Here is a 21,461-nt window from a genome sequence, read left to right as displayed (position 1 = left end):
GGTAGAGATGTCAGCTTCACTAACAAAGATGTGAGTTGTTTGGGAGGAACAGTAACACACTGGTGGAAAATGATGGAATTAGGCGACTTTTACGTGCCTGAGGTGTCCCCAGTGATGTTATTTCATTCATGGAGGAGCAGAAGGTCATTAAAACAAGAGAGCAAGTCTCTAAAACAGACATGGTTATGGCTCGATGCTAACAAGTTTGTTAGCTTTCAGAATTCTGAGAAAAAAGTCAGGATTCTGAGATTAAAGTCAGAATCCTGACTTTTTTCCCATATCAAACTGACATAATATTTTAAAATCAGTTAACTTTTATTTTATTTTTTCAGTGGCCCTAAACCTCTTCCATACTTAATTATACAATTATACATAATTATACATATATATATTTAGTTAGTTTTAACAAATAAAAACATAATCATTTATAAATTAGTAAATCCTAAAATAAGGGCATAGCAAACAGACAGATACATCTTCAACTAAATTTTAGAAATGACAAATCTAATTTAAAATAAATAAATAAATTACATTTTGATGAGAGGACGAGCAAATATAGAGTAATAATTTGCACCATTTTTTTGCATGGATACACATATTTTTGATGTAGTTTGACTCCATAATTATGTCTTTATGTATTTTTCAAATAATTTATTTATTTTCCTTCTGTCTCAACCTTTTGAATGTGTCTTAGTAAACAGCCTATTAGAAATACTTCATTGTTGTTTAAACTTTTTTATATTATATTTTTTCCCCTTTTAATCAGATTTATTTCAGAAGGGTTTCTGTGTTACACATTAGCAGGTGTAATAATGAGATCCAGTGCTTCCAACCAAACCTCAGTGGTTACAGCACGCTATGGTTCCTTTATTCCTTTCATCTCCTCAGTGCAGCTCAGGTTTCAAACCCAGGGCTTCTCTCCTCCCATGAAGGCGGAGTTAAACCTCCCCCAAACTGCTCCCATCGACTCCCTCAAACGTGACATTTCTGTTTGGGAGAGAAGACAACCAGACCCAGACCCGTCACCGGATTACCAAGGATTACCCCGGATTACCACAGGGACCGATCCAGCAGCGCAGGACCGATCCAGGTGAGCAGAAACATCGGTGCTGTTCGGGTTCGCAGCGTATAAACAGCTAAAAGCCACAGACGGTTTAGCTCTGATCGCTGTGTGTTTCTCTGTATTAATGCAGCTGTGGTATGCAGCGCTGTCACAAGGTATGATCTGCTGCAGCCCTGCTGCAACAAAGGTGATCCTTATGCACATAGTTGTAAAGTAGCTGCAGCCTGCCACCGGACTCTAGTAGGGTTTGCATGGGAGGAATTGTTGAATCCAGTCTAATATGAACTGAACTCTTATGATGCATTCAGGGCACATGCAGGAGTGTTTGTGGGTCAGAGGTCAAATGCAGGAAATAGGGTGTCTAGAAAAAAAAAAAGAAAGAAAGAAAATGCCTGTGATTACCCTGATTGGGGATGGGTCTCCATTGTGAGATACATAAAGTTCAGTTATTATTATTATTTATTTTCACTTCAGTTTATTTATATAGAGCCAATTAAAAAAAAGCATGTCATCTCAAGGCACTTTAAAGTTCGCCAGATCATACAGTCAAATTGGTTCAAAGTTTTCTATCTAGGGAAAACCAGTTGATTGCATCGACTCATTGACTCGGATGCAATCCCTCACACTAAGCATGCCTGTAGTGACGGTGGGGAGGAAAAACCTCCAGCAGAACCAGGCTTAGTGTGAGCGGTCATCTGCTGAGGCCGACCGGGGTTCAAGGAGACAGAAGCAGAGATACAAAAAGCAGCTGTAAAAGGCGGCCCCGTCCAGGAAACACACAGCCAGGCAGACAAGCTCTGAGCCAGCTCCCATGTTGGAGGATGACGAGAGCACATCCAGCCAGTCACAGTCAGAGAAACAGGAGTACACTGAAGAAGAAAAAACGGGCCGATCTCCAACATCTATAAACAAAGGTGTTGATGGCAGCAGCACAGCTGATATTTCTCTCCAGGATGGTGTCACAGCCAGAGACGAGGCAAAGCTAATATAAGAAAAGGCAGAGAGAGCACAACGTTAGAGATTAAACTAACAGATTCTGCAGAGTGGGAGAATAGAGATAGAATGAAGCAAAATTATGAAATAGGGGTCCCTATGTCCTCCTGCAGTCTAAGCCTATAGCAGCATAACTATAGAGAAAGCTCAGAATAACCTGAGCCACTCTAACTATAAGCTTTATCAAAAAGGAAAGTGTTAAGCCTAGCCTTAAAAGTAGAGAGGGTGTCTGCCTCAAGGACTAAAACTGGTAGTTGGTTCCACACTACAGGAACTAAAAGATCTGCTCCCAATCTACTTTTACAAATTCTAGGAACCAGTAGAATTTATAATTGGTGTTTTTGTTTTTAGCCTCTCAGATCAACAGCCTCCCTCTTGTATTTCCTCAACATGGCTGAGACCAAAGGGAAGTTTGACTTCGCCATCGACAGAGGTGGTACCTTCACAGATGTGTTTGCACGTCTGCCTGATGGTCGGGAGAGAGTCCTTAAACTGCTGTCCAGGGACCCACAGAACTACAAAGACGCTCCCACCGAGGGAATCCGCAGGGTCCTGGAGGAGGTAAGATGATTAGAGGATGGATGGTTTTAAAAAATCAGCCCATTGGTAAATATTTTCCGTAACTATATTGTTGTTGTGAAAGCTTTGAGGGTAAGAATCTTTGTGTAAATATACAGCGCTTTGGAAAAAGATAGTTTAACCCTCAAACTTTGTTACATTTTGTTTCCACCTTGATTCCAGCTATGGTTAATTCTGTTTAATCACTTTGATGCATCTAGATATAAAAAGTTGAATCATTGTCTTTGCAAATGGCCCCAGCTCACTCTGATTGGATGGGAAGCATTTATGAACGATTCTTCAAGGTTCACAGATTCTCAATCAGTTTTAGATCTGTACTTTAACTGGGCCACTCGAAAACATGAATAATCTTTGATTTAATCCATCCCTTTGTATCTCTGGCTGTATGTTTAGGGTCACAGTCCAGCTGGAAGGCAATGGTCCCCTCCCTATAGTCTCTAGTCATTTGTGACCTCTGATTACTCCTCCTTATCATGCTTCTTTTGGACTTTTGTTTTTTTTTCGGATGGTAGGAAACAGGACAGGCATTTCCTCGTGATCAGCCTGTCGACAGCTCTCTGATTGGATGGATCAGAATGGGCACTACCGTGGCGACTAATGCCCTGCTGGAGAGGAAAGGAGAACGGGCCGCACTCCTGGTCACAAAAGGCTTCAAGGACCTGCTGCACATTGGCACACAGGCCAGGCCCAGACTTTTTGATTTGGTAACATTTGATTTCATAACTTTTTAGATTCATCCTTCATATGTGTATAGATACTTTCTTTTAGGTGTATGAGATTTAGCTATTATGTTTTAGCTCCTAGAGTTTACCCCTTGACCTGTTGTACTATTAACAGTTTAAATGGTCACTTATCTACTAAGCCTAGTTACAAAACTGTGGAGAAAGAAGCTAGAGACAAAAAAGTAAAAGCTTTACCTCATTCTACGTGCCATAAACATAACTGCATGTTTCAACTTTACATATGTTCAGAACAGTTTTAGTCGCTTTTTTATGATACCTTTTTTTTTTTACTCGTGCACATAAAACAGGAGGTCGCCGTCCCTGATGTACTTTATGAGGAAGTCATAGAGGTGGATGAGCGAGTCGTCCTCTGCCAAGATGACTGCCAGCTGCCTAGGACCAATACCAAACGTGTCGTAACAGGTGTTTCCACAGTATATCAATTGTTTAAAACCCCTTTTCTATCAGTATAGTATGTGTTGTTTTTTGTGCTAAAGCTAGATTTCTTTACCTAGAAAACCTTGAATTGTCTCATGACACTTTGCATGTTAGGTTTTTTTTGCACAATTCAAAAGCGAAAAGAAAGGAATTAAGGCATTAGATTTGAACCTCACTTTGTACTTCAATTCTAGGTGCGTTCTTGCTTAATTAACTTTTCCTGGATGGTTTTCTTTTGGTGTGAGGTTAAAAATGTAGAATTACATTTAGATTTCCCTGAGTTAAACTCTACATTTAGACATTCAAAGAGTGAAGTGGGGGCCCCTGTGTATGTTAAATACAGTACATTTAGTCTAGTTGGAAGCTTTGGAGAAGGTTGAAAGACTCACTTTTTAGTAAAACATCATAAAACATCATACGCTATATTTCTATGGAAGAACTTTTTTCTTTCTTTTAGTGTCAGTTGCTGTATTTGATGATCTTTTCATTCATTTGAATTCAGGCTACTAATTTTAAGAGTGAAACTTCAGAAGGTAACAGGAAGGCTAAACAGATTCCAGCAGAAATTTGCTTTTATTCTTTTCTGCTTTCATCTTCTGTCCATCATGAGACAGAACGGATCAGATGGTAAAATGGCCTGTACCTATAAAGCGCTTTTTCAAGTCAGGGGACTTGACCAAATCGCTTTATACTACATTCAGTCATTCCCCCTATTCAAGCACACACTCACACACTGATGGTGGCAAATACATTGTAGCCACAACTGCCATGCGGCTCGTACACTGGCACCACCGGTCCCTCTGACCGCCATCAGTAGACAATGCCGGTGAAGTGTCTTGCCCAAGGACACAGTGACACTGAGAGCCAGCTTGAACGGTCAACCCTTCGATTTCAGGGCAAACTCCTGCAGCTGACGCCACTGTCACTTCTAGGTTTAGAACAGGAAATGTTAGCAGCTCTTTGGAAATCCTAAGTCAACTTTAGGGTTAATATCTTAGGAGGACACATAGGAACTGATATTTTCTACATATTTATGCTAGTAATGCTAATGGATGGCCTTAGAGGCTGATTTTACCTTGTTTGACAGATAAACCTCCTGTTTTACTATCCATACTCTAGATTCTGCAACAAGGACACAACCCTCAATTGCTATCTCTGTATAGTCTTTGGTATTGGCAGGTTAGAGCTTAAAGAATCTATCATAGGCATGTCCTCAATGATGCTCAGAGTGCATGTTTTGTGTTTTTAGGTAGTACAGGGGATTCTCTGGAGGTGTGGCAGGAACTGGACCTGAAACAAGTAGAAAAAGACCTTCGAGGTGTTTTGTCCCGCGGTATATCCAGCCTAGCCGTCCTCTTCCTGCACTCATACACGTCAGTACTTGGACAAGGCTTTCCCTCTTTATCATGCTGATCTTATTGTAGCTATCTGACCAGATGTTCCCTGCTTCTAACTTGATATTTTCCCTGAAGTTGATATGCCGTTGTATAACTGCCTCTCTGCGGGAGATTCACTGTACGTCCATTAACCTCTACTCTATTGTCTGTGTAACTTATACAGACCACTGGGTGAAAGTTCATGTTTTTCTTCCCCAACCCTCCCCCTAGATGTAACCTTCACATTCGACAATTCCTAGAAATCTCTTTGCTCTTGAGGAACTAGTCTGCATATCTTTAAATATTATGAAATGGTAGATTGTAATGTTTGTTTAATGGGTGATTCAGACTCCGGTAGGCAGCATTTAGCCTCTTACCTCAATCTTTACAGATATGTTTGTAACTAGGATGAAAAAAAAACATTACCTAGAAACTTATTGTTTTAATCTGGTTTTATGTTCCCATTAAACACCTCTCTGTTTCAGCTGGTCTGACCATGAGAAAGCAGTTGGCGCTCTGGCCCGTCGTCTAGGCTTCACCCAGGTGTCTCTCTCCAGCGAAGTCATGCCAATGGTACGGGCGGTCCCTCGGGGCTACACGGTCTGCGCAGATGCCTACCTCACACCTAAAATCCATCAGTATTTAAAAGGATTCACCGCCGGCTTTAAAGGCGGTCTGAAGGTCTGTCACAGTATTAGTTATGGCATTAAAGTTAGTTTGAAACTCTCAGTGAATTAATTCCCTAACATCTCATTTTTGTCTTTTCTTCTGAAGGATGTTGATGTCTTGTTCATGCAGTCCGATGGAGGTCTGACACCAATGGGGGAGTTCTGTGGCTCCCGAGCTGTTCTGTCTGGACCAGCAGGGGGAGTGGTGGGCTACGCCATCACCTCATACAGCCAAATGGAGAAGAAGCCTGTAATTGGCTTTGATATGGGAGGTGAGTCCTAAGCCATTGGTGTTAGTAAACAGTGAGCTAGTGCACAATTGTGAAAAATAGCAACATAGTTTGCAAAGTTTTTTATTTATTTCTTTTTTTTATTATTCAAATTCATTTAAGTTTGGTTTTATACCACTTTATAAAGCCACATTTCTCTGCAACAGCTGGAAGTCTGCTATGCTTCTACATGCTTATCTAGACAGGGACATTTCTGTCCATTATTCAGTGGCATACAGCTAATTCTCAGTCGGGAAAGAAAACATCTGTGATTATTATTTTCTATAAAGTCTTACCACCGTTTCACTTTTGGATTAAGGTTTGAACTCTTAACTGAACCACTGGAGCACAAGAAGATGCTCTGAACTAAACCATCCAATTGTAGATACAGGAGCATATTTGGGGTCATTGTTCTGCTGGAAAGCAACCTCCACCAAAATCTAAATTGTTTTAATAGGTTTTCTTCCCAGAAGCAACAAAATTGGCTTCATCTCACCAGAGTGCCTTCTTCCACGTATTTGCTGTGTCACTAACAGGTCCAACTGCTTGCAGCACTTTCCATGACTTTCAATAAATGGCATAGTTGTCGGGGAAACTGATTCTCCTAAACAAGCTGTGTGTTATTTCCAGCTCCTCTAGACTTGGCCTTTTGGCTGCTTCTCCTTGTCTTATCTGCTGTGTTCCTTGGTTCATCATGATTCTGTTTGTTCATTATTATTCTCAGACACTTTGGGCCTCCACAGAACATGGATTTATACTGAATGCAGAGGACTATTTATTAAATCTGTGTCTTCTACAGTGTAAAAATGAAATTGTTTGAGGCTACCTTTGTGTGTGTGCACCTTAAACCCTAATAGCACCCACACGCTTGTACTAAACAGTATATTTATGCAGTATTGATATTTTACTTCCTGTTTTTTTTTGTTTTTTATCTTTCTCTATTCTGTTACCCTGCAGGAACCTCCACCGACGTGAGCCGCTACGCAGGGCAATATGAACACGTGTTTGAGGCCACGACGGCTGGAGTCACCCTGCAAGCGCCTCAGCTGGACATCAACACCGTGGCTGCAGGCGGAGGGTCCCGGCTCTTTTTCAGGTTATATTGCACCTACAGATTACACTTTTTGGGTTTATTTGCTTTCTTTTCCAACAGTCATAGAATATATGTCTGAATTTTTCCCAGATCAGGGATGTTTGTTGTGGGACCAGAATCTGCTGGTGCGCATCCAGGACCAGCCTGCTATAGGAAAGGTGAGATTACAGACTGCTTCTGTGTTTATTTTCTGCTCCTTCAAGTGCCAATCCTTTTTCGGCATTAGGCTCCATCTTTTATAAGTTGCCCTTTTAATCTCCTGGCTGTTGGACAATAATTCACAGCTGAAGTTTTTCAGCTCTGTTTCCCTGCCCCTCCTCTGGGTTAATAATCCTCCTACTCTTCAGAAAGGAGGGAAGAAAAAATGGCACAAATTAAGTCATAGATTAAGTCATAGATTTCCACAATGTTTTTTTTTTTTTTTAAGAAAAATTAGGTTTAACTGAAAACAAATGTACCTTTGTTAAAAAGGTACATTTCCTGGTCAGATTTTTCAGATTTTTTTTGTATAGTTTAGATTATTAGATTATTTTTCATTTTTCCGCAGGTGGCCCTCTGACTGTGACGGACGCTAACTTAGCTCTGGGTCGCCTCCTTCCTTCATTCTTCCCTAAAATCTTCGGCCCTGCAGAGAATGAACCCCTGTCTTTGGAAGAGACTATGAAACATTTTCATTCTGTCACTGAGGAGATAAACACCTTCCTGTCTGTAAACCAAACACAGGTAGACTTAGCTCTTTATTGTAATGACAGATATCAAATGATGGAATGAGAGGTTCATTATTTCTGTTTTCCAATGAAGGCAGCAGCCAATGGGGACAACAAAACGCAGAAGAACATGATGCCAGACAGCCAATCAAAGATGAGTGTGGAAGAGGTTGCTATGGGATTCATTCGTGTTGCTAATGAAGCAATGTGCCGGCCAATCAGGGCGCTGACTCAGGTGTTTTACTTCAAAACTCTGCAGGAATAACTTTCATTACAACAGCCAAAAAGAACTGCCTCGTGTAACCCTTGTTTTTCACCAAACCTAACAGGCAAAGGGTCATGATACGTCTCAGCATGTGCTGGCATGCTTCGGCGGTGCAGGAGGCCAGCATGCCTGCGCCATAGCCCGAGCTCTGGGAATGAAGACCGTCTTCATCCATAAGTAAGCTTGATAATGGCTTCTAGAGAGCAAAGGGAGTGAAAGTAATATGCAGGAGTATTTAGTTGCTTGTATAAATTGTTGATAATCTGGTTTTGTGTGTGTCTGTCGCTCTCAGATACAGTGGTTTGCTGTCAGCGTATGGTCTGGCCCTGGCAGATGTTGTGGAGGAGGTGCAGGAGCCATGCTCCTTAAAGTATGAGCAGCAGTGCTTCAGCGAGCTCGACCGCAGGATGGAGGAGCTCTGCAGACGCTGCCGTGACACACTCTGTGCACGTGGCTTCTCCAGGTCAGAGGCAACAGAAACTACTGATGAATTCGCCTATTAAAACTAAATAGTAACAGTTGTGAAAGTTGGTTCTTCTTTTTTCCTGCATATTGTCAGAAAAGCTCTATTATCCAATTTTTTTTCAAACCTGAATGCTAATCCTGTCGGCTCGTTCTGCACAGATGACTATAATAACTTAGAATAGATTTTAGGGTGAATTCTGAAGCATGATCAGAACTTGGAAAAAAAGAAAGCCTCTGTAAGGTAACTGAAAGCAAACTAAAGTAGATAGCAGCATCTCGTCATCACCTTGTTTTTTAAAAAGCAGCACTTAAAAGAAATTTTTTTGACATTTTTACCACAGGTGCTGTTGATTAATTCATTCTCTTTAGTTTCCTGCTCTAAAGAAATTAATCAGCAAAAGATGTAGGTTGCATTTATGTGTTTTTAAGAATGTTTTCTTCAATCGTGTTTGCTTTTTTTTTTTAAGAAATGTACTTTTCATTGTGAAAATTGATACAATAACAGCTTATTTGACCTTTTTTGTATTATTCAGAAAGGCGTACCTTTAAAAACTGCTTTACCTTTTTGCCAAATTGCCTGTTTCTAAGTAACGATGACTGTAAACGGTTTCGTAATCTGACAGGCTTCTCTTGTCCTCCTCAGCGGTCAGATTACCACAGAGGTTTTCCTCCACCTGCGTTACCAAGGCACTGACTGCGCTCTTATGGTCACAGCTGACGGATTTCCCAGCCACGCCCAATCATGTCGAGCAGGGGACTTCCGCGGCGCCTTCACCAAACGGTCTGCAGTCTCATCATTTGCTTGTTTTCTGTGCCAATGTGCTGCTCACTAACAGAAAGCTTTGTCCGTATTTGTTGACATAATGTTCCATTAGGTTGATATTCATATTTTTATATCGCAGTTTACTGTTTTCATGCTAACATTGCTTCATGTTTATGCTTTACTTCATGGCCATAACTCATATTTTTTGGGTAAAGTTATCTGAAGGAGTTTGGATTCACCATCCCAGACAGACCCATCGTGGTGGACGACATCAGAGTGAGAGGCTGTGGAAAATCCGGGATCGATTCTGTGCATAAACCAAAGATGGGAAACACAGAAGCCAAACCAGTCACGGTATACAGAGTCCACGATATTATAACCACACATGATCTCGCCCTACTATTTACATTTCACACATTTGATCCATTAACACCTTAAATAAGCAGATAACGGATATTTCTTTGATAGATTAATAATATGGCATCTGTGCCTGCAGATGACCAAGTGTTACTTTGAAGATGGCTACATGGGCACCAGTGTATATCTGTGGGAGGAGCTGCCATGTGGTAAAAGCATCCAAGGCCCGGCCATCATCATCGACAAAAACAGGCAAGCTTCTCCGTGGGCTGCTTACTTACCATCAGGGTATTAGTGGCCCAATATGCTTTGAAGTTTCTTACAGAGCTGTCAGGGGCAACATTTAAAGGTGTAGTGGAGGATTTTGACGAATTTTTGAAAAGGCTCGCCCTCTCAACCTTAAAAAAAATTGCACATGCACAACTCTATACCTGCACCCGAGAAGGAACGCCTATTAAATGTGTGGGAGAGCATGCACGAGCCCATTTCTCCTCATGCACGCTCTGTTTAAAAGTTGCTGTTTGCATCACTCATTAAAGCTTACTTTTCAAAAGAAGATTTGACATTTTTCCACTATGTCAGACTCGCCACTGGTAAGTGAAGATAGAGACGAGCACATATGATGATGGCAATGATTGACAATTAGTAGGATGACTTATTTTGATGATTCACCTAGAAAAAGAACACCCTCCACTAGACCTTTAGGTGAGGTTTTCCATAGGAGAGAAATGCAGCTCTTGCCCTCTACCATCTATTGCTGCATACTGCCAGTTAGACTACTAACAGAGATCTCCTGATAATTTAAACATTCATTCACTCTTGAAAAAGGCAAGTCATGGTGTGAAAACTAAGGAATTGTCCAAAAGCATCAGAACATAAAGGGTATAAATGGAAAACATGTCTGGGAAAATGATCAAATAAAAACCTTACACAAGAATAGGGCGGGGTAATTATTGGCATTTGCAATATAATCACAATTTAAGAAAATGCAATTTTCACCTTACATTTAACAAGAGTAGGACACTAATACACTATATGTTTAGAGTGGGTTTGTTTCCATGAAGAAGGAAGGAAACCTCCAGCTAGCATGCAAGTAGAAGCTTTTTTCCAAACAAAATTTACAGTAAAGTCCTTCAGCAATGGACTCTGGACAAGCAAGCTTTAAGGTAATTGAAAACCCTGGAGTAAAACATCTAAAATTCCAGCACAATAATTGCTGAAAGTAATCCCAATTTAGATTTTTGGCTAAATCTTTCAGCCCTACACTAGAATATAAACAAATCTATACCAGTTTAAGTCGAAGTGATCATTAGTCTTGTCACAGCTTGTTTCAGCCCTTTTATTGATATCTGTCATGACTCGGCAGATTTACATTCTGGCTAGAGGCCAGAGCACACTGAACTTGATTTTGTGTCCAATCAGAAAATTGCGTTGGCCGAGGTTGTAGCGTTTAGCGCTCATTGAAAGCCAATGGGGATGATTACACCCAACACGATTTTACACAAGGGGGCTTGCGTAGCTCCAACTGAGACAGACCCCATGTCTATTTTTGTCAGACTATGCAGGAATTCAGCATCAATTTGATGGGTCTGACAGCAAGAGAGACGTGGTTACAAAGTAAAAAGCTTTGGGGAAAATACAAAATAAAATCTGTTAATCTCACAAGGGAAGAGTCAGTGTTGGAGTCACACAGAACATATATAGCAAGTGGGACAGACTCGTGCAAAAACAATGAGTGAAACAAAAAAAATATAATACTTTACTCGCGATAGGAGTTTAGGAGGACAGAAATCGGATAAAGTAGTGCTCCTCTATTGGCCTCACAAAAAACAAAAACAAAAGAGGGACAGAAAGCAAAGTTTATCACTTCAGGAGCAGAAAAAACGAATATAGGCCTGGTAAATACAAAAAACTAAATAACGAGGGACAGACAGAGCATGTAAGCGCAGTGTATCTCTCACCTCTATGAAAAACAGAAAGGGGGGAAAAAAACACTGATGAACTTCCCAAATCCCCTCTGAGAATAACCTCTCTCTCCCTCAGTCAGCATATAAACTGTCCCAAGGCATTTATTGGTGTTTTTCTTTTCTTTAGATGTAGATCTCCTTATGTTTTTAATATCGGCATTTAAACATTCTCTATCTGATCTGGAGTTAGATGCTGCACAGACTTGTTTTTCTTTATGGCTTTTCATAATCTGTCCAAGTGAAATGTGGGAAATTGTTTCAATCTCTGTATGGCACAGAAACAGAAGTGAAAAAAAATCTACACAGATCTGCCCACCCTGCCTAGTCAAAGCTTCTTCTCTATACGCAAATAGTGTGACATGAAAAAAAATCAGATCGGAGATTGAAAAAAGGTCGTTTGAAAACATAATTTTTCAAGAGAAAAGAAAATGTATGTTTTTTTATACTTCATTCATTTAGCATATTTTTCAGAGCTGCTCTTTTAGCATAAGGTTAAAGCTGGTCAATCAAGTGCTTTATCACTTCTGTTTGCAATTATCCTCACGTGCTTATTGGTGTTGTACGATATTGCCAAAAATCAAGCCTTTTCTTTTTGTTTTTACCAAACTCACTGCACTAACCACAAGCACACATGCTTGGCTCCAGGGTTTCATTGTTTTCTGAGCCTTGAATGCTCGCATGCTCAGAGTCTATCGTTACAAGTGCTATCTTTTACTGGTATGCATGGATCTGCACACTACTGTCACTACCCGATCAGTCCCGGAAACAAGATCGATTCTGCGCATGCGCCATTAGCTCATTTGTGCATGCGTATCCTGATATACATCGCCCTGGATTTTATTTTGTTAAAAAGACCTAAATGACGTTTTTCCCTCCCCAAAAATAGTAAGTGTGCTAAAATATAATATGTTAAAGGTTAATGATTTATTTCCTGAAAAAATGAATTATTTAGAATCCTTTCTGTTTTATCACTCGTCTCTGCCTGATCTGCACAGGAAATGGGATCCTACGCTACTTCCAATGGCTAACCTTTTCGGATTTGGATTTAAACATAAATCTAGTCTCTTTTTTTATTTTATGTTTTTTGTTTCATTTTCAGCTTATGGTATATAGTGCATAATCTGAAGAAAGAAACAACTAAAATGCAGATAAACATGGTTTAGTCATATTTTGCCGGACTGTCTGAGCATGTCTGATGACGACGTCAGAGAAGCAGTTTAACGAAGAAAATGTAAAAAGCATCAAAAGTTTCTCACAAAAGTCCTAAAATATTTTTAAAGATGATCATTCTCTAGTGAGTTAAGGATAGAAATAACAAATTTTAGTACCATAATTACATTATTTATGGACACCCAGATGGATATGTATTTGCGCAAGATGGATCGTGCTTCCAGGACGGCTATTAGCAGTTTTTTCTGCCTTTCTATGTGGCTATAAATCCACTTTAAGCCTGTTATCGGCACCTACAGAACTGAAGTGATACAATTGATAACATACTCTTGTTAAATATAATGTGAATGCACGTTTGCATTTCTGAAGATTGTGATTACATTGCAAACGATTATCCAGTGTTGTTAATGGTGACCTGGGCTGTCACCATACAACACCAGGTAGTTGTTTTTAAAAAAAAAAGTTTTAAATATAAGCCCATGATGGAAATTAATAATTTCAGTATTCTACCCTTTTTCATTATTCATTTTTGTCACGTTGTTAAAAAAAGGAATTGGGCCTTTTATCATCTGTTGAAGATAATATTGGTTGTATCCTTGTGGATGTTTGTTCCAAATTCATCTAAAAAAATTCTTTCAGTCCTTTACATTAAAACGATCCATATACCCGCTATTTTTTTTGGTTGCTATCTAATGTCTTTAATGTGTTCACCATCAGCACCATCCTGGTGGAGCCATCCTGTGAGGCCCGTCTAACAGAAGAAGGCAACGTCTGCCTCACTGTGGGTTCAGACACCCAGTGCGCCATTGGCACTGAGCTCAACACCGTGCAGCTCTCCATCTTTTCCCACCGCTTTATGAGCATCGCAGGTAGGTCGGAACTTTAAAAACATGGATGAAGGGGATTCTAGGGGGGGTTATGAAATAGATTTATCTGTGTATGTTTGTTCTGTTCACTGCTACAGAGCAGATGGGCAGAGTCCTCCAGAGGACCTCCATCTCTACAAATATCAAGGAGCGTCTGGACTTCTCCTGTGCTGTGTTTGGGCCTGATGGAGGTTTGGTGTCCAACGCGCCGCACATCCCTGTCCATCTGGGGGCCATGCAGGAGACGGTCCAGTATCAGGTGAGGAGAAGGAGCTCATCAACTCAGACTGGGTACCAGTTTACTCTTTTTTTTAATGACCCATTTTCCTTCTGTTTGTGAAGATCAGATCAATGGAAAACAAACTGAACGAAGGAGATGTGATTCTGAGTAACCACCCGTGTGCCGGAGGCAGCCATCTCCCAGACCTGACGGTCATCACACCGGTCAGGCTTTTGGTTCTTCTCTAAACGTCTTCATCTGTGCCTATATTTGTCCTTCCTTCACTGTCGCCTTTGTTCTGTCTTCCAACCCAAGGTGTTCAGGAAAGGAGTCAACAGGCCTGTGTTCTTTGTGGCCAGCAGGGGGCATCATGCTGACATTGGGGGCATCACTCCTGGATCTATGCCCCCCCACTCCACTTCCCTTCAGCAGGAGGGGGCAGTCTTCACCTCATTTAAGCTTGTCACTGGGGGAGTCTTCCAAGAAGAAGGTAAAACGCATCCTGTTTCCCTTTGCCTCTTAGAACATGGATGTTTTCCTGTGGTGTTTTATCTGTGCCTGACTCTTCCACTCGTCTCCATATCAGCCGTCACTGAAGCTCTGAAGGCTCCGGCCCAGTACCCCGGCTGCTCTGGGACTCGTAATCTCCACGACAACCTGTCAGACCTGCGGGCTCAGGTGGCAGCCAATCAGAGAGGCAGCCAGTTAGTGGGAGAGCTGATTGACTGCTACGGCTTAGACGTGGTCCAGGCCTACATGGGATACATCCAGGTAAACAGGCTGAGTGTTCCCGATAACTTTTTCAGTTTTTTTTTTTCTTTTTTCATTTTTGTCACATTACATTTTTAAACTTTTTTGTAATTTATTGAAGTTTAAACTGAAGGTCAACAATAAAAAATGTACCATTATGTTTTTTCTTGTAAAATGGACAGTCTTGGTTTTTGTTACCACACGTTTTAATCGTTTATTTCAGTTATCTTTTGCCTCTCTTTTGTTAAGACCATATTTGTAGAATGCATGGCTCATAGTTGTTCTGCACTTTTTTTCAAATAATTGCTAAATCTGCATACCGCCCTGAGATCGACATTGCAAAGGGACAGGGAAGCTGGTCGGAGTTTATCTGAAGCTATGCAGTTTTTAGGTGAAGAGAAATCCTGAAGAAAACCTGCGTCAGGCTTTGAGATACATTCTTGCTAGATTTTCGTCTCCCAGATGGGCAAGAACCCAAACCAATTTAACTAAGAATGCTTTCCGTTCAATCTGACAGGGCTTGAACTATTCTGCAAAGAATGAGCATACCTTTTAGTGTCTAGATATTCAAAGTTGGGAGACACTGCCCAATAGACCCGTGTCTTTAATAGCAGCATATATAGATTTAGATTCCTACTAAATACCCATACAAACCTTTATCTTTCTTCAAAGATATCTTTCTATGTATCCCTACTTCTTTTGATGATGTACTGCTTTCTGGTTTCTGTTGGTGTAACTGTAATGTAAGGGACTGTAAGGAATTAATATTTTATTTAAGAGAAGTCCTTTATACATGATCCCTTTGTAGGGTGACTACAGGTTCCAGTGTTACCTTTGTGTTTCAGAGCAATGCTGAGCTGGCGGTCAGGGACATGCTGAGAGAGTTTGCACGCCGACGACAGCACAGCGGCTCCTTGGAAGTGGAATCAGAGGATTTTATGGACGATGGGACACCGATCAGACTTCGGGTTCAGATTGATGAAGAAGAGGTGAACGAGGATTTCTTCCTGGGGGGATAACTTTAAACTATGTAAAGGGATGATGATGAACCTTCATCATTACAGGGAAGCGCGGTGTTTGACTTCACAGGCACGGGAACGGAGGTGTGGGGGAACTGCAACGCCCCACGGGCCATAACCCTGTCCGCCCTCATCTACTGCCTGCGCTGCATGGTCGGACAGGACATCCCCCTCAATCAGGTAGAAATCGTTTATGTTGACCTTCCTGTTTAAAGTTTTTCCAGTCCTGGAGAAATAATTATCAATCTGGACAAAAACAGTTGGGCAAAACTATTTTTGTTCTAAAACTGTTGAAAAAAACAAATCCACTGGACTTAGTTTCCAAGTTTGAAGACGTTTCACTTCCCATCCAGGAAGTTTTTTCAATTCAAAATGTCAGAATTAGTGTTGAGTTTGAGGCTTTATAGAGTGGACCAAAACAAAGCCTTGTTTTTGCTTAGAAAACATGCAAATTGAACCGGATGAACGGGTCCGCCCCATCCAGGAAAAACCTTCCTGGATGGGAAGAGGAACGTTTAACTCTGTTGGAATGATTATGACCTGGATGACAGGGAATCTTCAACAGCAAAACTATTTTTGCTCATGCAGGGTTGCCTGACGCCGATCAAAGTTATCATACCCCCCGGCTCCATCCTGCAGCCATCCCTGAATGCAGCTGTGGTTGGAGGAAACGTGCTCACGTCTCAGAGAGTGGTTGATGTCATATTTAAGGCGTTTGAGGTGTGCGCTGCCTCTCAGGTGAGACATAGGTTAGTTCTCTTCTAATAGTGCTGACCAGATGATTGCAGATGTCTGAACCACTGCTGTCTTCCACCGATCAGGGATGTATGAACAACATTTCCTTCGGCAGCGAGAGAGTCGGCTATTATGAGACGGTAGCTGGGGGAGCGGGGGCGGGTCCGAGCTGGCACGGGCGGAGCGGCGTTCACTCTCACATGACCAACACCCGCATCACTGATCCAGAGATCTTGGAAAAAAGGTGGAGGCAGTTTCCTGGCGCCATGGATTTGTTTTGTTTCTCCTGTCTGACTAATTGCAGCTCGTATCCATCGGTTGTCCAGATATCCGCTGATTTTAGAGCATTTCTCCCTGCGACCCGGCTCAGGAGGTGCAGGGAAATACCGGGGTGGCGATGGAGTCATCCGGAAGCTTCTCTTCAGGAACAAGGTTGTCCTGTCTGTCTTGACTGAAAGACGAGCCATCCGCCCCTACGGCCTTATGGGTAATCTTTGCTTCCTGCTCCAGATCTCCTTCATTTATTTCCTTTTTTCCTTATAAGGTCTTGAGATTTTTTCACTTGTTGATCAGAGTTTTTTTTTTTTTCCTGCTTTTTTCCCTCTGATGCTCAGGGGGCGAGGATGGAGCAACAGGACTCAACCTGCTGCACAGAGCTGATGGTCGGACCCTCAACCTGGGAGCAAAGACCAGCGTCAGCCTTGAGCCCGGGGTAAGGCGAGGAACGATTGTTCGGAGATTCTCTGCTTAACGTCTCCATTAGACCTGCTGCATTTAGACTAAATTAGATTTACATTCAGAATTATGTGCTTTTTTTTCTCTTATTCAGGTGTTTGATTAAAAATCAAACAATAAAATCGTATCAACAAATATTTATGGTAGCATAAAGATTTTCTCAAATCTACGTATACAGTAAAACAAACTGGCTGCCATTACAGCTGTTACAAGCACCTCAACAATGGAACTCTGTGTAAGGTAAAGGTATAGTAGAGGATGTTCTTTTTCCGGGTGGAAAAATTGCAAACCTTCTTTTAGAAAGTAAGCTTGTATGAGTGATGCAAACAGCAACTTTTAAACAGTGTGCACAAGAAGAAATGGGCGCATGCATGCTCTTTAATAGGCGTAAAGGGTTGTGCATTTGTATTTTTTGTGGAGAGTGAAAATCCTCCTCTATACCTTTTCATTTTTCTTCAAATAAGTTTATTTTCTCTTTGTTTCAGCAGGGTTAGTAAGACAATTTGCAGTTTGTTTTAAATAAGAAAAAAACAGCCGTATCTTATTTAAAGTGCATAATTTCTAAATACTTTATACCTGCTCAAATGAAGGCAAATGCACTTATTAGAGAGAAATGCAAATGCATTCATAAGACATTTTTTACCTATTTTTAGAAAAGTTTTTGCAGCAGGAAAGTTTATAGTTCTGCTTTTCATTTGTTGTAGGACTGAAAATGTAATGTGTTCTATAAAGGAATGTGTGGTGATGTTACAGCCTGTTTTAGTGAGATAAATACAGTTTGACAAGATAAAATTCATATTTCTAAATTGAGATTAAATAATTACATAGTGGACTTGCGGATATGTCTTTAACATTCTTAGTCAAAGATTAGCGTAGTTAGAATTGTTAATGATATTCCATGTAGATTTAATGTGTCAAGACCTTAACTCAGATTTTAAGCTTCAATGTTTCCTGGATCAGCCTGTGCCATGATGAAAATGATGAGAATTTTCAAAAATAAACCCGGTAAACTTTCTCTAATATTGTCAGTTTCCTGTTCGGCTGAAGTCTCTGTTGTTTTAGACCCGATGAACAGCAGACATGCTAACACAGGGAGCACAGACTCTCTTTTTTGGTTTCTTTTGAGTCATTTTGCGCTGCTCTCAATTAATTTCTAGCACCTCAATGATTCTGAATAAAACTGCATTTGAGTCTTTTCTTTTTTAAAGCATAGTTGTTATTCTCTGATTAGAGGAAGTTTTTGTTTTTTTCTTCCCATTAGTATTAATCATTTTCCATCAAAATTGACTGATTTCTGTTTGACAAACTACTTAAATCCTGACATTCTAACTAGCATTGATGGGTTTTTTTTTCATGGAACATTTTTTTGTGGTTTTAGAGATTACATGACATGACAAATTTTAAGCCCTTTAAACTTCTAATTAACTTTGCTGTGTGATTACATCAATTTAAATAGGATGTTCTTTCTCAAAAATAAAAAACAAGAAGTTTTAAAATAAAAGGGTAGTAATTATTTTATCTTAAAAAGTAAATAAATGAAACGAATTGGATTTAACAGTCGTTATCAGTAGCATATAGCAATGACAAACTTTGTTCTAGTTTCTTTAGCAAAATCTCTGGAAGCAAATATAACACTTTGACAGACAGTTTTTCAGGTTACAAAAAAAGTGCTTTTAAAAGAAAGAATAGCTGACAAGATTAATAACAGCAGCTTAAATAACAGATAAGAACATGTTTGCTGTCTACACTGCGTCTGTTTGTGGGATTTAACCCATATAATCACATGTGGATTATTAATCTGAGGCACATTTTAATTTCTTTAATTAAATATTTAATTTTGTTATTATTCTGATTTGATCCCAATTGTAACATCTGTCACTGCATTGTTTTTTCCTCCTATCCAAAAGGAAGAACTGCACCATAGACATCTACCTATTATATCTTATAATTGAGGAATAGTAAAACAACATTGATTTTTTTATTTTTTTTTTTTAAAGACATATGTCTGCTCTTTGTCTCCCCATACAGGACATGTTCTGCCTCTACACCCCTGGAGGAGGGGGGTTTGGGAACGAGGAGCTGAAGAACGGGGGACCTCAGAACAAGAGAAGGCGTCTGAATGAGACGTTCACTGAGAGGGGGAGCGTCTTTGAATACCGAATGGCACAAGAGGGAGTGTAGGGAGAAAGGAAAAGAAAACTGGAGGCCAGAGGAGAGTAGAAATCAAATAAAATGAGAGCCTGAGAAAGAAGTTAAAACTGTAACAGCTGTAATTTCTAGTAGACTAATAGTGCAAGAAGTAAAGATTTTTAAAAGAAAGCTGATATCAGGCCAAAAGGTTGGATCAGATTCCTGATCTATATGAGGATTACTTTGTTAAATTTCCACTCCTTAGTCTGGTGCAATCATAACTGCCTGAACACATTTTAACTATTTCAACTGTTTACTTAAAAAAAATTATTAAAAAAAACTTCCATATTTACAACTATCTTATGTTTCCTTCTTTTAGAAGATTAGAAAAATAAATTTTGTTACAGAAGGCTTATCTCCATCATGTTTCATCTAAAAGCATCTGTGTGCAAAAGTATGGAAAAATCCACATTCTTCATATAAAGACAGTTTAAATGATACAGACTTGATGTGTGACAGGTAGTCACACCCCGGATTGTTTTGTTAAGCAGAGAGGAGTTAAAGCGTTGATCCCCCTCCTCCCACCTTTGGTGTCAGGAATGATCATGAGCAGAAGGAGAAAGGATGGCGAGGGAGTGCAGGCATGCGTAGGCAACTGATACAGAGATAGTGGTCCCAGCAGGGGGGAAGCAGTGGGAGGCTGATGGCTGCTGGACTGTTGATGGAAATCTGATTGCTACAAGAGAAAGAAGAAGGCTGGAACCTACCAATTCCTGAATCAAAGTTCCTACAGAGAAGCTGCCAACTGAAGATGGCTTAAAACTCAGTTTTAAAGGCGAGTAAAGTAAAGGTTAGGAGCTGTGTGTTCTTTATAGAAAGATGCATTACTGTTCCCTATAACGGCTTGCTCAATGTCCCAGTAAACCTAAACAGACCATGTAATGGTGAATACGTACCGAGACCATTCATTAACTTTGTCATTTAGTTTACCTGTGGCTTTACATCTGCTCACTGGTCCTTTTAGTTTTTATAAAACTCGGGATATTTGATGAAAGAATCGGGATATTTGATGAAAACTAAAGATCTTAGAAATGAAACCTCACAGAATCAAATGATTTAAAAATAACATAAAAGGTGAAAAGAAGAAGCTGAAATCTGGTAGTAAGGAAATCTAAAGCAATGCCAGAATAAATCAGCCAGAGGTTTGAATCACCTGATTTTCCTGCTGCCAACAGGTTAATTAAAAACATTTTATAAATATATATATATATAAAAAAAAAACACACAAAATAAACTCTTGCGCCACTTCGTTAATGTTTTGGTGGTTATGGGAGATAGATGCGTATGTATATATATATATATATATATATATATATATATATATATATATATATATGGCAACTATACCACATTTAGAGTCAGTTTGCCTTTGCAGTTTGAAAAATGAGGTAGTGACGAATGGTTTAATGCATAAAAGGACATAATTCAAATCTTCAAATAGATTCAAATCGTCCTCTGTTAAATAGTCAATTGCTGTCCAGCTTTTCTCTTTTGTGGGTTCAAGACTTTAGCGTGAAATAATGGAACTGGTCAGAAAGCAAACCGGTGATTTTGTCATGGTGCTGAAAAAAATCCAATCAGTGCATCATTAATGCTAATCCCAGATTAAGAAACCCAAACACAACAGGGTTCCTAGGCAGTCTTAAAGTGTGAGAAATTATAAAATTTGATTATCTAAAACTTTTCCTAGTAACCTATGAAACACACACAATTGTTTTTGGTTTCCATTTGGTTGATTTAGAATAAAATTGGGATTTCAAAATTTTTTACATATAGATCAATATTTCCACAACACCATAACTATCCTAAGTTTTTTTTTTTTTTGCCGAGCTATTGACAGAACCCACAGGTACAAAGGGATTTTAGGTCAGGGCTTATAATCAGATCTGCAATTCTTTGACCAAGCTCAGTTTTGATTTCAAAGCACAGTTCAAAGCACTCGTTTTTTTTTGTTAATCTTACAAGTGGTCACACAATTATGTCATTTTGGGCGTTACCGATTTAGACATGAAGCTGATCTACACCACTTAATCAGGAGGCAATTTATGTTT

General features: G+C 40.0%; 1 protein-coding gene across 2 annotated transcripts; it reads left to right on the top strand.

Moving 5' to 3' along the window:
• Window positions 1-954: 954 nt before the first annotated feature.
• On the top strand, window positions 955-20,227 carry oplah (5-oxoprolinase (ATP-hydrolysing)). 2 transcript variants are annotated; one of them, XM_015386586.1, is made up of 28 exons: window positions 955-1,090; window positions 2,408-2,617; window positions 3,148-3,339; window positions 3,666-3,780; window positions 5,045-5,168; window positions 5,657-5,852; window positions 5,946-6,111; window positions 7,066-7,204; window positions 7,292-7,359; window positions 7,749-7,924; window positions 8,003-8,143; window positions 8,238-8,350; window positions 8,466-8,636; window positions 9,282-9,419; window positions 9,617-9,755; window positions 9,898-10,010; window positions 13,613-13,764; window positions 13,860-14,020; window positions 14,104-14,205; window positions 14,297-14,471; window positions 14,568-14,752; window positions 15,577-15,720; window positions 15,796-15,930; window positions 16,339-16,488; window positions 16,572-16,729; window positions 16,812-16,972; window positions 17,100-17,197; window positions 19,249-20,226. In XM_015386586.1, exons 2-28 carry the CDS (start codon window positions 2,447-2,449, stop codon window positions 19,399-19,401), a joined length of 3,936 nt encoding a protein of 1,311 aa, XP_015242072.1. In that variant the 5' UTR covers window positions 955-1,090; window positions 2,408-2,446; the 3' UTR covers window positions 19,402-20,226. The 2 variants fall into 2 exon arrangements, with proteins under 2 accessions (XP_015242072.1, XP_015242073.1); XM_015386587.1 differs by lacking the exons at window positions 955-1,090; window positions 2,408-2,617; window positions 3,148-3,339; window positions 5,045-5,168 and having other exon boundaries at window positions 3,667-3,780; window positions 19,249-20,227.
• The last annotated feature ends 1,234 nt before the right edge of the window (window positions 20,228-21,461 follow it).

This window comes from Cyprinodon variegatus, unplaced genomic scaffold (assembly GCF_000732505.1).
Source record: "Cyprinodon variegatus isolate N-32 unplaced genomic scaffold, C_variegatus-1.0 Scaffold372, whole genome shotgun sequence".
Lineage (NCBI taxonomy): Eukaryota > Metazoa > Chordata > Actinopteri > Cyprinodontiformes > Cyprinodontidae > Cyprinodon > Cyprinodon variegatus.
Note: the sequence above shows the minus strand (reverse complement) of the source record. Positions and strands in the feature narration are given on the sequence as shown.